Here is a 13696-nt window from a genome sequence, read left to right on the forward strand (position 1 = left end):
GAATGTATTATGTAATGTGCTTATCTCTGTAATTTTTCTGTAACCAGCTACCTCATGAAAAAATGTACTTCGCTAAATTCATAAGTTACTGTGTGTTGTACAATGTGCTCTAGATGTATTTGTATAACTGTGTTTTCATGTAAACTCACAATGTATTTTACAAAATGTATTTTTTTTCTTTACATGTACTTGCATAATATGTACAGTTTTTCACTCAGGGCCTCCGCTAAAAATGGGATAAACCCCAGCCGGAACTTCACGGTAAGCAAAGACAAATAAATAAATAAACAAACAAACAAACACCAAAACAACAAAGCATGTTAAGAATGCATGGGAATATCATGCCCAAATGCTACACATGAAGATCTTTACTCAATATTAGATGTTTACTGAATGTCAACTAACCACTAGTGTGCCAAACATGTTAATATTTTATTTGCTCTAATTTATCTGTCAGTTATCCAAAAGTAAAGAGAATGAAACTGCTGCCTCTGACTTTTTATTACCTGCTGAAAATCTCATGAGATAGCAGACAGATGAAATCACTGATGTATTATCAAAGTCCAAAATTTTCCAAACTTATTTGAATTTAAAAAAAAAATCTCCGTGTTTTGATTTGGAACTTAATAATACATGGACCTTTGCTGAAAAAAAGGAATTTTCAGTCACTTCAAAGAAATAAATCAGAAGTATGCTATTCTTATTTAAATACTGAATTAATAAAATGTTTCTTGTAAGAGGAACACATATTAGACACCACCTCAGATTATTTATTGACGAAAGGTCCTTTCTATTTTTGCCTATCATATCATTTTAGATGTGTACAAACATGAACATGTGATGGGGAAAGACAGCAGACAGTCCATTAAGAATGTAACGATTTTGGAGCTAGCCCGTTCATACCTGCCTTGGTACCAGTTTTAAATTCAGAGACTTGAAAGTCCAAGTCACAGAATAGTGAAACTGAATGAGGGAAAATGGAGACTTACATATACTAAGTCCAAGATCCCTGTGCATCACAGAATTCTCTTTTTCCAAAGTATTGCAATCTCAGAGTTCGTATACATAAGAAGATGTGGGTGTGGATCTCTCCACATTCAGAGGTTCAGTGGGATTGCCCTCCCCCATGCCAAAAAGTTACATTAAAGGAGAACAATTGTTCCCATTCACTTCTCTACTACAGATTCTTAGCTTTTTTTTTTACTGGTCCTGGAACTAAAACAAGGAGCAAGTTGCCTTTCCTCTACTTGTCCTATGAACCACCTTGTCATCTTGCCATCACCACTATCTTTAAGAAGGCATTCAACTGCCCCTCACCAACAGTAAGCAGAAGTAATTCCCTACACTAATCTTAAAACAAACTGCTTCAGTATATGACCCCTGCCCCCTCTTTTCTCAAATGTTCTCCAAGATGATACTCCCATCTGTCCACAGTTTGCATTCTGAGTCAGTGCCACTACAAATATGTTCTAGGCCATTCTATCCTCTACTGTTTACATTCCTCAAAACAATGGCCCTACCCTCACAGGCCATTCCTATTAGCCTCTCTTTTGCAGACGTTAAAGTAACTTGTTTCCTCTCTCTCTCTTTCTCTAGCCGAACCCGAACACAGATCTGATGCAAATAGTTGGACATATGGCTCTCTCTAGAAACAACACATGTATACTAGTGACTGTGATATATTCATACAAACTACTGTGTCCAGTATTAGATTTAGACACTCTCCTAGGTTCTTAGTAAAACTGTGATTGCATGCACTAATTAAATAATTTGTTTGCTAACAAGAAACACTTATGTATATATAGTTTATGGTAGGAAACAACATCTATATTTATAATTAATGTTTTTGACCCTAGAATAGAAGCCATACTTCAGTAATGTTTCCCTGAAAAAATACACAAAGTATAAAATACATTTCTCAGAGCAGTTTAACTAAAACAGCATTCCAAAGTAAGGTCCATCCATCAGAGACAACAGATATAGATGAGAACGTTCATTGAGCCATCTAGACCCAATCATTTAAAAGCCTAAAACAATAAGGGTTACACAATGTGCTTTAAAAAAAAGAAGACTGTACCTCTGCAGTGTTGGCAGCCTTCCTCTTTCTATTATCAGACTTTACTGCGTTTTGCTGGGTTCTCTGCCCCTTTACTAGATCTCTTATTACGATGATGTGGAAATGTTGGCATCAATTCAGGTTCACATGCTACAGAGGTAGGTAGATAAAACAAAATCTAAATTCTGAAATCAGCTATTACAAAATATTTCAGTACTCTTCTCAGTAAGCAGATACATATCATGCCCTTTGCCTACTGCAATAGGCTGGCTTCACTTCTGAACCTGAATTGCAAATCATACCTAGGAAATAAAAAACTATTCAATGTACTGAAATCTAAGAAACAAAAACCTTTAAAGGCTGAACATCCCTAAGGCTACTAGTAATACTTCTTGTCCCAGTAATTTATATTCATACAGCTGGCTCTGTGACATATGCAAAGGGAGCCCTGAATACGATCCACATAAGACAGGTCATTCCATCCAATAGAGCTCTTTTGAGTGTGTACCTTTAACTCCTAGTGGGTATGGCTTCAGCATTTAAAAAATGAAGTTATCACCTTACATTTTTAACAAATACCCATTGACAGCGGTCATATATCAATACAATTGTGTTTGCTATTATGTATGCTTCAAGATAAAATTTTCCGATACCTTGTATGTAACATAGTTTTGGAATTATTAATGCAAATATGAACAGGCAATATTTGACGCCTAGAGGAGCAGTAGGGTGTAAGTGCAGAAACACCTGGAGACGTCACTCGGCTGTAATGGACAGTAGCCCATGTGCTGGAGAAGTCGGCCAGTAAGGGACAGGAATAACAAGGCTATGCCCAAGTTCCTAATCCTAGGAGGTAGGAATAGTGAACATGTTTCAGGATGTGTACCCCAGTAATGTATTTCTGAGGGACATTGTGGACCTACAGGGACTCATCTGGCTTACAAGGAAGGTGGGCCATTGAGGCATCATTGTGCAAAAGGGTGACACACTCATCATGCCCAATGCATTTTTACCTCTGTGTGGAGATATGTTATGTATGCTTAGTGTAAAAATAAGAAACAAATCTCCTGATGGCTGTATGGATGAGGTTGCACAATGTCTCAGTGGCAAACAGTTGGTCAACTGGCACTGGGGGCAGAAAAAAAAAATCTGGTTATCCACAAACGGGAAATGGAGGATTTTTCTGTGCAATCCAGAAAACAGGAGTCAACAACTACTGTAATGTGTGATACTACAGCAGCTCAAAAAACATCAGAACAGACTTAAACAGTGAAAAAAGGGCAAACATTTTAATTTTACTATCTGGAGTGTGAATTTTTTAATATACTGTAAATTGTTTGTAACTGGAGCTTTTCTCCTCGGGTCTCCACTGAAAATGGGCTACTGGCCCAGTAGGATCAACCCGGTTAACAAATGTCAGTAAATAAATAAATAAATAAAACAGATGGTGTGAATACCACTTGCAGTACAAAAACAGATGACAACCTGCAAGGGCTACTGGTATCTGTGACTCAGAAAGTGAAGGAAGTTCTTGTCAAGGGAAACAAAGTTAAAGAGATGTACTGACACAAATCATCACAGTCCACATAACGATACGTATTCTCTGTTCCACTTTGCATCATGCAAACACAGCTAAATGGTCCCAATCCCCCTGTTTTTCATGCACACGGCCATGTATGCTGCAGGCAGTGAGAGGACAGGGGGAAAGTATTCAATATAAGCATCACTCAGGAAAAGTGAAAAGGAAGACTGGAGAAAACAAGAAGGGAGGAAGCAGAAGGAGGAGGAGGTGTTCACAGTTCCCAGGTTTTTCTTCTCCTCCTCTACCAGTTTTTTCTTCTCGTCCTCCACCACCTCAGTACAAAGTCGCAACCCTACTCCATCTTACACATCTCTGCATTAAATCCCACAATATACCAATACATCTCAGCAACAAGTTTCAGGAGCTTATTGTGGAGGCCGACTCCTCCCACTGGTTACCATGAAACTATCACCCAAGAAAGACTGATATTATTGTTTAGCACTCAGGTAACCCCAGTATGAATGTGGTGAACATTATCAGTCCCAGAACGTCAGTGGGCACTCAGCTGATAACACACTCATTATTACCATGCTCCACCCTATCCCTTGACTAATTCTTCAGCTATTTTCATACTAGTTCACAACTATCTCTTAGGTTCATAGGTGTGTACTAGGCTAATGGCACTGGAGCTAGTGGCTGTACCCATAGAAATGGCCTGGCATCGTGCTGGACGACGTTCGTTCCCAGTGCCTCTATCAAGCAGAGCCACTGGAGTGATCCCTGGGGTGAACTTTCTATTTCCCATCCACTCATCAAGATTTCTCTTAAAGAGGGCCAGTGAGGCGCTCTGCATGACTTGTATGGGAAGTCTATTCCAGAGCATGGGGAGTCTCTGGGTTATGAACCTGTCCCTCCAATATGTTCTTTTGATTGTGGTAATGTGATTGAGGTCTCTGGAACGTCTGGTGCTGAGGGACTGGGATTTCTTTAGATATAGCATTTCTAACAGAGCTGGGTCAGACATGGCTTTGTAAGCCAAGCAAATGGAGCATTATACTTGATGATTGGCCTAATGAGGGAAGAGTAGAGAGAGATGATGACCTCTTTCTTCCTGGATGCAAAACCCTTGGTAATGAGATGTGTCACATAGAAGGACTTTCTGACCACAGTGCCAATGTGGCAGTCGAAGGAGAGGTTGCTGTCAACCTGTGTCCCCAGATCTCTTATAATACCATCAGTGTTCAGTGGGTTCCCATCAATGTGGTAATTAGTGGGAACTGCTTTTTTCCCAAAGGGGATGACGATGCATTTTTGGCATTAAGCTTAAGGCCATAGTTTTGATACCAGTCATTGTTCTCAATGAGGCCTTTCTGTAGGATGTCTACATCACTTGTGGAGTTAATAATGACTCCAGCTTGCAGTCATCTGCGAACTTTGTCAGCCAGAGTCCTTCCGTGTTGGCCTAGACTTCTGAGAAGTAGATGCCAAACAGGAGAGGACCCAGGACTGATCCGTGTGGGACTGCACTCGTGACTGGTTGGCAGTCTGACTTGGAGCCCACTGCTTTCAAACTGTGGGTTCTACCTGTGAGCCAATTTGCAACCCACCTAGTGATATAGGGGTTGATGCCTAATTTGGTGAGTTTATCAATAATTCTTGAGTGGGGAATGGTATCAAAGGCCTTACCAGATCGAGGTAGGCTGTATGAACTGCCTTGCCCTCATCCACAGTTCTGGTGACTGACTCAAAGAAGTCAACCAGGTTGAGCAGGCATGATCTACCTTTCACAAAACCAAATTGTGTGGGATCTAGAGTTTGGGGATTTCCTATATCCTTGTTAATTAAGTCCATGATGATGCACTCCATAGCCTTACATATCAGACTCGTCAGACTAATGGGGCGATAATTTCCAGGGTCTGTAGTCGCTCCCCATTTATGAAGAGGGATGACTGTAGCAGTGCGCCATTCGGTAGGGACAAAGCTTGAGGTGAGGCTGGGATTGAACAGGGCACACTGATGTGGTGCCAGTTCACTTTGTAGTTCATGCAGAAAACATCCAGGGATATCGTCAGGTCCCAATGAACCTGTATTCTGGGCCTTTGACAGTGCAGCTTTAACCTGTTCTGCAGTAATGCTGGGTGCCTAGCATTCCTCCGGTATTGTGATTGGTCCTTTGGGGGGGGGGGGTAAAGTTGGCACTGAATCTGTTGGCCAGTATGTTGACAATATCTGTTGGCTCAGTATAAGAGGTACCATTGTGCAGTAACTCACAGCAAACCTGGGTATTGCCGTGGAGATTTCTGATATAACTATAGAAGGCTTTGTAGTTATTTTTAGTGTTTGTCACAATTCTGCCTTTATAGCTGGCTTTAGAGGGTTTGACGAGGGATCTCAACTTTTTGTCGAGGGTAATAAGGGAGTTTTTCCAGCCTTGGGACTTCACCTTTTTCTACAACAATTTCTTCCTTCTGTTGTAGAGTTTATTAATGGCAGGGGACCACCAGACTGGCTTCCTTTTTTTGAAGGAGAGCATTTTGGTTCTGTTGGGTATGGCTAGTTCCATGAATTTATGTACGTGTTCATACAGTACACTGGTGTATGATTCGGCAGTCATGCATCTATTTTCCATTGACATGGGTGCCGTGAAGTTAGCCACCTCTGTTTTTAGGAGCCCAAAGTCAGCTTTGGAGAAGTTTTTCATGGTGGCTACCTTTGCGGGGGGTGTGGGTGAGATGTGGATTTCCATGGTGATTAGTTTGTGGTCGGATCTAAACAGAGAGGAATTGAATACTGGGTGTACAGCAATGGTTGCCCATGTTAGTAATAACCAGGTCAAGGATGGTGCTTCCTCTAGTGGGAGTAAGAATGAGCTGATCCAGGGCATTGGAATTGATGAATTCCGGGAAGCATTGGGCCAGTGTATTGGTGCATGAGTAGTTTTCCCAGTTGATGGAGGGGTAGTTGAAGTCACCTAATATGAGAATGTTGGGTTGGACCCTAATAGTTTCCAGGGTGCTTAGGAATGTGGAGTGAGAGTCTTGGGACATGGTTGGGGACCTATAGCAGGCCATGACCTGAATCGCCATCTTACCTAATGTTAGTTGTACCTGAAGTATTTCAGATGCGTTATGCTTTTCTACTATTTTCTACAAGCTTCATGTTCGAGAAAATGCCAAATGTTTGCTCTAGTCCAAATACATTATTCCCTCCAGGATTCCTATGTCAACCAAGCTGTAAAATGGAATCGAAATGAAATGATAGAACTTACCACATATACAAGTCTGATGTTTCTGGCCCCGAGAATTCAGTGCACTTAGAAACATTTTATACTACTCATGCACCAATACACTGGCCCAATGCTTCCCGGAATTCATCAGTTCCAATGCCCTGGATCAGCTCATTCTTACTCCCACTAGAGGAAGCACCATCCTTGACCTGGTTATTACTAACATGGGCAACCATTGCTGTACACCCAGTATTCAATTCCTCTCTGTTTAGATCCGACCACAAACTAAACACTATTTTATTATTTTTTTATTTTAAATTTGTTTACCAAGGTAGAACACTGATACATGTAGGTCAGTTTTATGCTCAGCCCACAGGATACAAGAAAGGAAGAGAGACAAACATAGGATAACTAAAACATTTCTTGACTAAGAATCACAAAATATTTTAATCATTAATTACAAGCCCACAAAATAAAATACAAAGTGAAAAAGACAGTAACCTGTTTGTAAGGCAAGTAATGGCACTCCATTCACTTTTCAGTCAACGTCTTTGATGTAGATGAAGTTTTCTGGGTAATAGTTTCCAGACTTCACCTACAAACTGTAAAAAGGTGAACTGCAGCTGCCATTCTGCAGTCTTTTGGGAACTAAGAATTATAGCAGTGTCCGAATATTGCTTTGTAAGATGATCTGCAACATCCAAAATAACTGTGCCTTGTCCCTTCTAAGCTTACTAATCCCTTTTCTAGGTCAGGTCAGGATGTAACCCCAGTTGCTCATATCTCCCTGTCTTTGCAGCTCCCTTATGTTTCTTGGGAAAATACAAAGCACTAAATAAGTACTTCTGCTTCATTTCTCATACCCTCTTATATCCTCTTTGAATCCTCCAGCAGATCAAAGTCCAATAAGCACCCAGTCATCTCAACTGTGTACATGAAAAACCTTTTACACTCTGATTCCACCTTCTCTGCTAGCCTACTTATCAATTGTTTGCCTTCCTTGTCAGGAACGTAGCCCTCTTCTTGGCAAAGTCAGACTTATTTCTCTTCCTTCCTGTCTGAACCTCTTATGCATAGCTTTTTCACCAACAGTTTTTCTTCATTCCCCTTTGAACTAAATTGGCTTTTTCTTTTCTTCTTTTTTTCTCTTTTCATTCCCTCCCCTCACACACTACTGCACACAATCCTTATTTCACAGTTCATCCACAGTCTGAGTTGGCCCAGCCCCACATACTCTCACATGCTTTTCTGCCATCTTATTTAACAGCAGAAAGATCTCCTTCAAGGAGTCATACATTCTGTTTCTAAGAGAATCGGTAAGCCCCCAGCACTGTGATCCATACTATGTAGTCATAGTCTCCAGGTGACTACCTTATCTACATCTCCACTGTTTGTATTGTTATGGGGAGAACCAAGGTCAAAGATAAAACAGAAATGTGAGTGGTTGCCAACAATACAGTGCTGAAGAGGGTCCACTGCAGAGGGTTAACACTTGACTGTATCTGTTTAGTGCCCAATTGCCTTAAAGTGCTCTTCATATCCATCTATTTGTCATGTTCACAGAAGTATACCTCCTTTGGCCCACACTGGCATCCCTAAAAGCAATATGCATCTCAGTGGGCTCCAGTAAATGATCCCTGTACAAACTGTTTCACCTGCAAGGAAATGTACTAAGTTGCAGGGAGCCTAAGATAAAAACATTTTGTTTTCCTGATGTTGAGGCCCATTTTTCTATGGTCCATTGGGCTAGCATCTGTTCCAAGATACGCTTCAACAAATGATGTTCTCTGTGTTTCACTGTTGCAGTCATAACATTTGGGTTGTCCCAACAAGTGATGTTCTTCGTGTTTCACTGTTGCAGTCATCACATTTGGGTTATCCCTGCCAGGGTAGCCCCCGGCTGGCTCAAATACCAGAGACTTAGTGTTTCTGCATCAGTTGCTGCCGCTTGAAGACTGGAGTCAGGTCATCAGTGGTATAAAGTAAGGCAGCCAACGCCATTATATCAGTCTTTCTTGCCGTGGAGCCCGAGGGTCAACACTTGACTGTATCTGTTTTGGGCCCAATTGCCTTAAAGTGCTCTTCATATCCATCTATTTGTCATGCTCACAGAAGTATACCTCCTTTGGCCCACACTGGCATCCCTCCTAAAGGCAATATTCATCTCAGTGGGCTCCAGTAACTGATCCCTGTACAAACTGTTTCACCTGCAAGGAAATATACTAAGTTGGAGGGAGCCTAAGATAAAAACATTTTGTTTTCCTAATGTTGAGGCCCATTTTTTTCTATGGTCCATTGGGCTAGCATCTGTTCCAAGATAAGCTTCAACAAATGATGTTCTTCATGTTTCACTGTTGCAGTTATCACATTTAGGTTATCCCTGCCAGGGTAGCCCTCAGCCGGCTCGAATACCAGAGACTTAGTATTTCTGCATCGGTTGCTGTGGTTTGAAGACTGATGTCAAGTCATCAGTGGTATAAAGTAAGGCAGCCAACGCCATTACATCAGTCTTTCTTGCCGTGGAGCCTGAAGCAGAAGCAGTTCACACAAGTGTTGGTTGGCTGCTACCTGAGTTTTCATATCTGAATTGAATTTGAAGTCATCTAAAGCTAAGTACCCCGTTGGGGATCCTTTTTTATAGCTCTAACCGATATCAGAAAAGTTAATAACTGTCTCACCTGTGGAAAGCAAATACCACACAGAGACTTCCACTCTTACTCCATCACTTGCCTAGGCCCACACCACGACATCCCACGTTGTCGCTTCTGTGCTTTAACGCCAGAACTATCAGTCATCAGGCCTTTATTGTAGCCAGATATTTTTGTTTACAATCCCCGACTTCCGATATGGCTTTGGTAAGCCATCCGATAGCAGATCTTCCGAAAAAAATGTAAAGATAAAGACAGAGACAGACCGCACAGGTCCAAACCTTCTGATGATGGTTCCATTAAGCTAGTTGTTAGCCCTCCGGTACTCAGTGAGGTGCTTTCGCAGCTACTGATGCCCGCTTCAGTTGATTCGCAGGCCGCTACCGAGACCCTTTCGGAGTCCGGTATGCCGCAAAACTCTTCTTCGTCTAAGGATCCTGCGGTCGTCTCTACCTTGGATGGGTCTGGAGCCAATGAGCAGGCACCGGCTTCTGAGGAAGTCCTTTGCACCTCTGAATCTCAACACAAACAGACGTCTTCTTTCGCGGCTACCGTTCTTTCAAAAACAACCGAGTTCCTTAGGCCCAGGGTTCGAACTACACCCAAGAAACAGACTACTCTCGGGTGCCTGCTACCTTGCCTCACTCTCAAATGCTTAAAATGGCTGATCGTGGAAGCCAAGCTACCCCTTCAAAAAGGAAAACAGATCTGTCCCCAGTAGGTTTGTCTGAACAGGAGTCAGACGAATCTGATGCATCTGATTATGAAGAAATGCAGCCCCTCTCCACTTATGAGGATTCTGATGCAAAGGAATCAATTCCTTCAGCCTCTCCCCCAGAGGATTTCTCCTTTGGGGAAATCCTGCATACTTTAAGGGAGCATTTCCAATGGGAGAGTCAGGACTACCCTCAGTCTAAAAAGAGACTTGGAATTTCTAGATCTTCCGCAACACAGACCCTTGGCCATCCCCCCAGTCCTGGATGTGGTGGATGATGTTTTCCTTGAATCCAGCTCAACTCCTGACGCCCTACCTCCTGCTCCCAGAAAACCAGACAGGTACTACAGAGTCCCCGACTCACACAAATATCTTTTTAAACATCTAACAACTGGCCCTGAGGTAATTTCTCAAGGGCCAAAAGGGATTAAAGCAACCTCTGCCAAGAATCCCATCCCCTCAGACAGGGATTCCCAAGCATTGGACAGATGGGTAAAAAAAGTATACACCTCAGCTACTCTTGCTATCAGGGCACTAAATTGTCAGTTCCATATGCTTAAATATCAGCAACATACCTTGGAACTCCTTAAACAAAAAATGCCCTCCTTTCCTGCTTGGGCAGAATCTAAAGATTTACAAGACATAATGCATTCTGCAAGTCAAGTAACTAAACACACCTGGCACTGCGGTTTTGACGCCCTAGAAGCTTCTTGCAGGGCAGCAGTCACTGGATCTGTCATTAGAAGACATGCATGGCTTAAGAAACACCCCCTGCCAGACCATGTTAAATCTAAATTGTTGGATGCACCCTTGCACAAAGATAACTTATTTGGCACTGAGGCAAAAGTCGTCTTAAAAAAGACGGAAGAAAAAGCAAAATCTATGCAAACAGTTAAAGATTTCTTACAGGTCCAGCCCCCTAGGTTCAGCGGGCATTTTCCCTCCAAGCACTAGTCCTTTCCTGCTCTGAATAAAGCAGGCCCAGCTTAGGACCCATGGAAACAGACCCCCCCCCCCCAGGCAGCAGCCCCAGGGAATGCAGAGATCTAAGCAGTGGACTACCCCCACTTCAAAAGCAGGGAGTTCTAAGCCACCCCCTTATGGTGAGAACTCACAATGACTCACCTCCTCCCGACTTTCCCTCTGCCCACCTTCACTTACCCGTAGGAGGAAAACTCCCCATTCACTCAAGCACCTGGGTCACCATTACAAGGACCAATGGGTTCTAAACATTGTGTCTTGGATACAAATTCTCCTTCCACACCCTTCCAACCCCAAAAGGGTTCCCAGATCTACCACCAAATCAGTGGGCAGAGGCTCAAAAGCAAATCCATTCCATTCTCTCTTTGAGGGCAGTAGAGCATGTTCCTGCAGAACAGATAGGCCAAGGCTTCTACTCCAGACTTTTTCTGGTGCCCAGAAAAGAGGGCACCTGGCACCCCATCCTCGATCTATCCATTCTAAACACCTTTCTGGTGATCCCAAAATTCAAAATGTTCACCCTCCAGCAGCTGCTACCCATGCTCTCCAAGGACGCTTGGCTAACCATCCTGGATCTAAAAGTGGCCTACCTCTACATTCCTATCAGGGAATCATGCAGAAAATATCTCTGTTTCAGGGCAGGATCTCAACACTTTCAGTTCTCTGCGCTTCCCTTTGGCTTGTCTACTGCTCCCAAGGTTTTCACAAAATGCCTGGCTCTGGCCATTGCCTTTTGCAGACAAAGAAATATTCAAATGTACCCCTAATTAGATGACTGCCTTATTCAGGCAGACAGCCAGGAAAAGCTGCTCAAACACCTGGCCTTTGTAAAGAGTCTACTAACCTCCCTAGGGTACACAATCAATGAAAAGAAATCAAAACAGGTGTCCACCCAAAGGATAATCTTTCTGGGAGCAAGTCTGGACACAGCATCCCAGATGGCATAACTTACACCAGAGAAACAAATTTTTCTGTCAGCCTACTTCTCTCAACTGGCCACCAGGCCCCAGCTTTCTGCAAGGAAAATCCTGCAAGCTCTGAGGTTTATGGCATCTTGCATACTCCTCATTCCATATGCCAGACTGCATATGAGGAAACTTTAATGGTACCTAAACAGCCTTTGGTGTTAACACTCTCAACATCTGGAAACTCTTCTACCTATAATTCCTTGCCTCAGAAAGGAATTTCTTTGGTGGGCAACAGCATGCTCCCACAACAAGGGACTGCCCTTCTCCCCACCCCTCACTGCCCAGACCCTCACCACAGACACATCAGACTTGTGCACACCTGGAAGGCAGGTGCATACAGAGCGAATGGAGCCCACAGCAAATCCCCCTGCACATCAATCAAAAAGAGAGGATGGCTGTGCAGCATGCCTTGATAGTTTTCAAACCCCTTCTCTCTCCAGGGGTTCTCCTGATCAAAACAGACAACACCACTGTGATGTGGTACATCAACAAGCAGGGAGGGACTCGCTCCTACTCTCTATGCAGGCTGGCCATGACCCTTTGGCTCACAGCCTCTTCCATGCAAATACACCTATTAGCACAATTCCTACCAGGCTCTCTCAACTCCCTGGCAGACCAATTAAGCAGAAACCTTTTGGACCCACACAAGTGGCAGCTCAATAGAAGTACCTTCCTCCTAATAACTTAAAAATGGGGAATCCCGAAGGTCGACCTCTTTGCCTCCCACACCAACCATCCGCTCAGCAAATTCTGCACCAGGGTGCATCACTGCATAGCTTGGAAAGTGGATGCCCTCTCCTTCCCCTGAGTCAACCTATCGGTCTATGCCTTTCCTCCCCTACCTCTCATCCCCAGGGTACTGCTCAAAATAAGGGAGGAAAAACCAAGGACCATTCTTATAGCTCCAGACTGGCCCCGACAGCACTGGTACCCCTTGCTGCGTAGCCTGTTCCCGCTGCCTCCATGGCATCTTCCTCAGATTCCAAACCTCCTAACCCAGAGGGAAGGGGAATTCATGCATCCCTAATTACATTCACTCAATTTGGAAGCTTGGCTTATTCCCTAACCCAAAACCAATCTGCCATCCTCAGTAAACAAGTTCTGGATGTTACCTGTGAGGCCAGACACCCTAGCACCAGAAAGTCTTATGCAGATAAATGGAAAAGGTTCTGCACCTGGATCCAGACTAAGTGGACCAATACGGCACAGCCATCCATCCATCCCTCTCATCCTGGACTACTTAGCCGACCAACTACACAGTGGTCTCTCTCTCCGCTATAAAAATTCATTCCTCTGCTATTTCTACTCATTTTCCCACTGAGCAACCCCTTTTCTCACACCCTTTGATCAAACAGTTCCTCAGAGGGGTTAGAAACTTGAGGCCCCCAGAAGGGCACCAACACCAGCTTGGGACCTTAACTTTGTCTTGGAAAAGCTCACCCTGCCTCCTTTTGAACTAACTTCTTCTGCAGAGCTATAGATTTTCTCCTGGAAGACAGCCTTCCTTCTGTCCATCACTTCAGCCAGAAGAGTCTCTGAGTTGCAAGCATTCATCGCTGTGGAACCCTTCATCATCTTCC

The 13696-nt window shown here is 43.3% G+C and overlaps 1 protein-coding gene across 2 annotated transcripts in view; it reads right to left on the reverse strand.

Moving 5' to 3' along the window:
- The window catches only part of CDK10 (cyclin dependent kinase 10), a 957465-nt gene that overhangs the window by 137966 nt on the left and 805803 nt on the right, over positions 1–13696 (reverse strand). For both annotated transcript variants that reach the window (XM_044081866.1, XM_044081865.1), the window contains exon 13: positions 2078–2206. In XM_044081866.1, coding sequence (XP_043937801.1) covers positions 2112–2206 — 95 coding nt within the window. In that variant the 3' untranslated portion in view covers positions 2078–2111. The remainder of the gene's footprint in view (positions 1–2077; positions 2207–13696) is intronic.

The sequence above is a fragment of the Protopterus annectens genome, chromosome 8.part1, assembly GCF_019279795.1.
Source record: "Protopterus annectens isolate FY-2018-M chromosome 8.part1, PAN1.0, whole genome shotgun sequence".
Classification (NCBI taxonomy): domain Eukaryota; kingdom Metazoa; phylum Chordata; order Ceratodontiformes; family Protopteridae; genus Protopterus; species Protopterus annectens.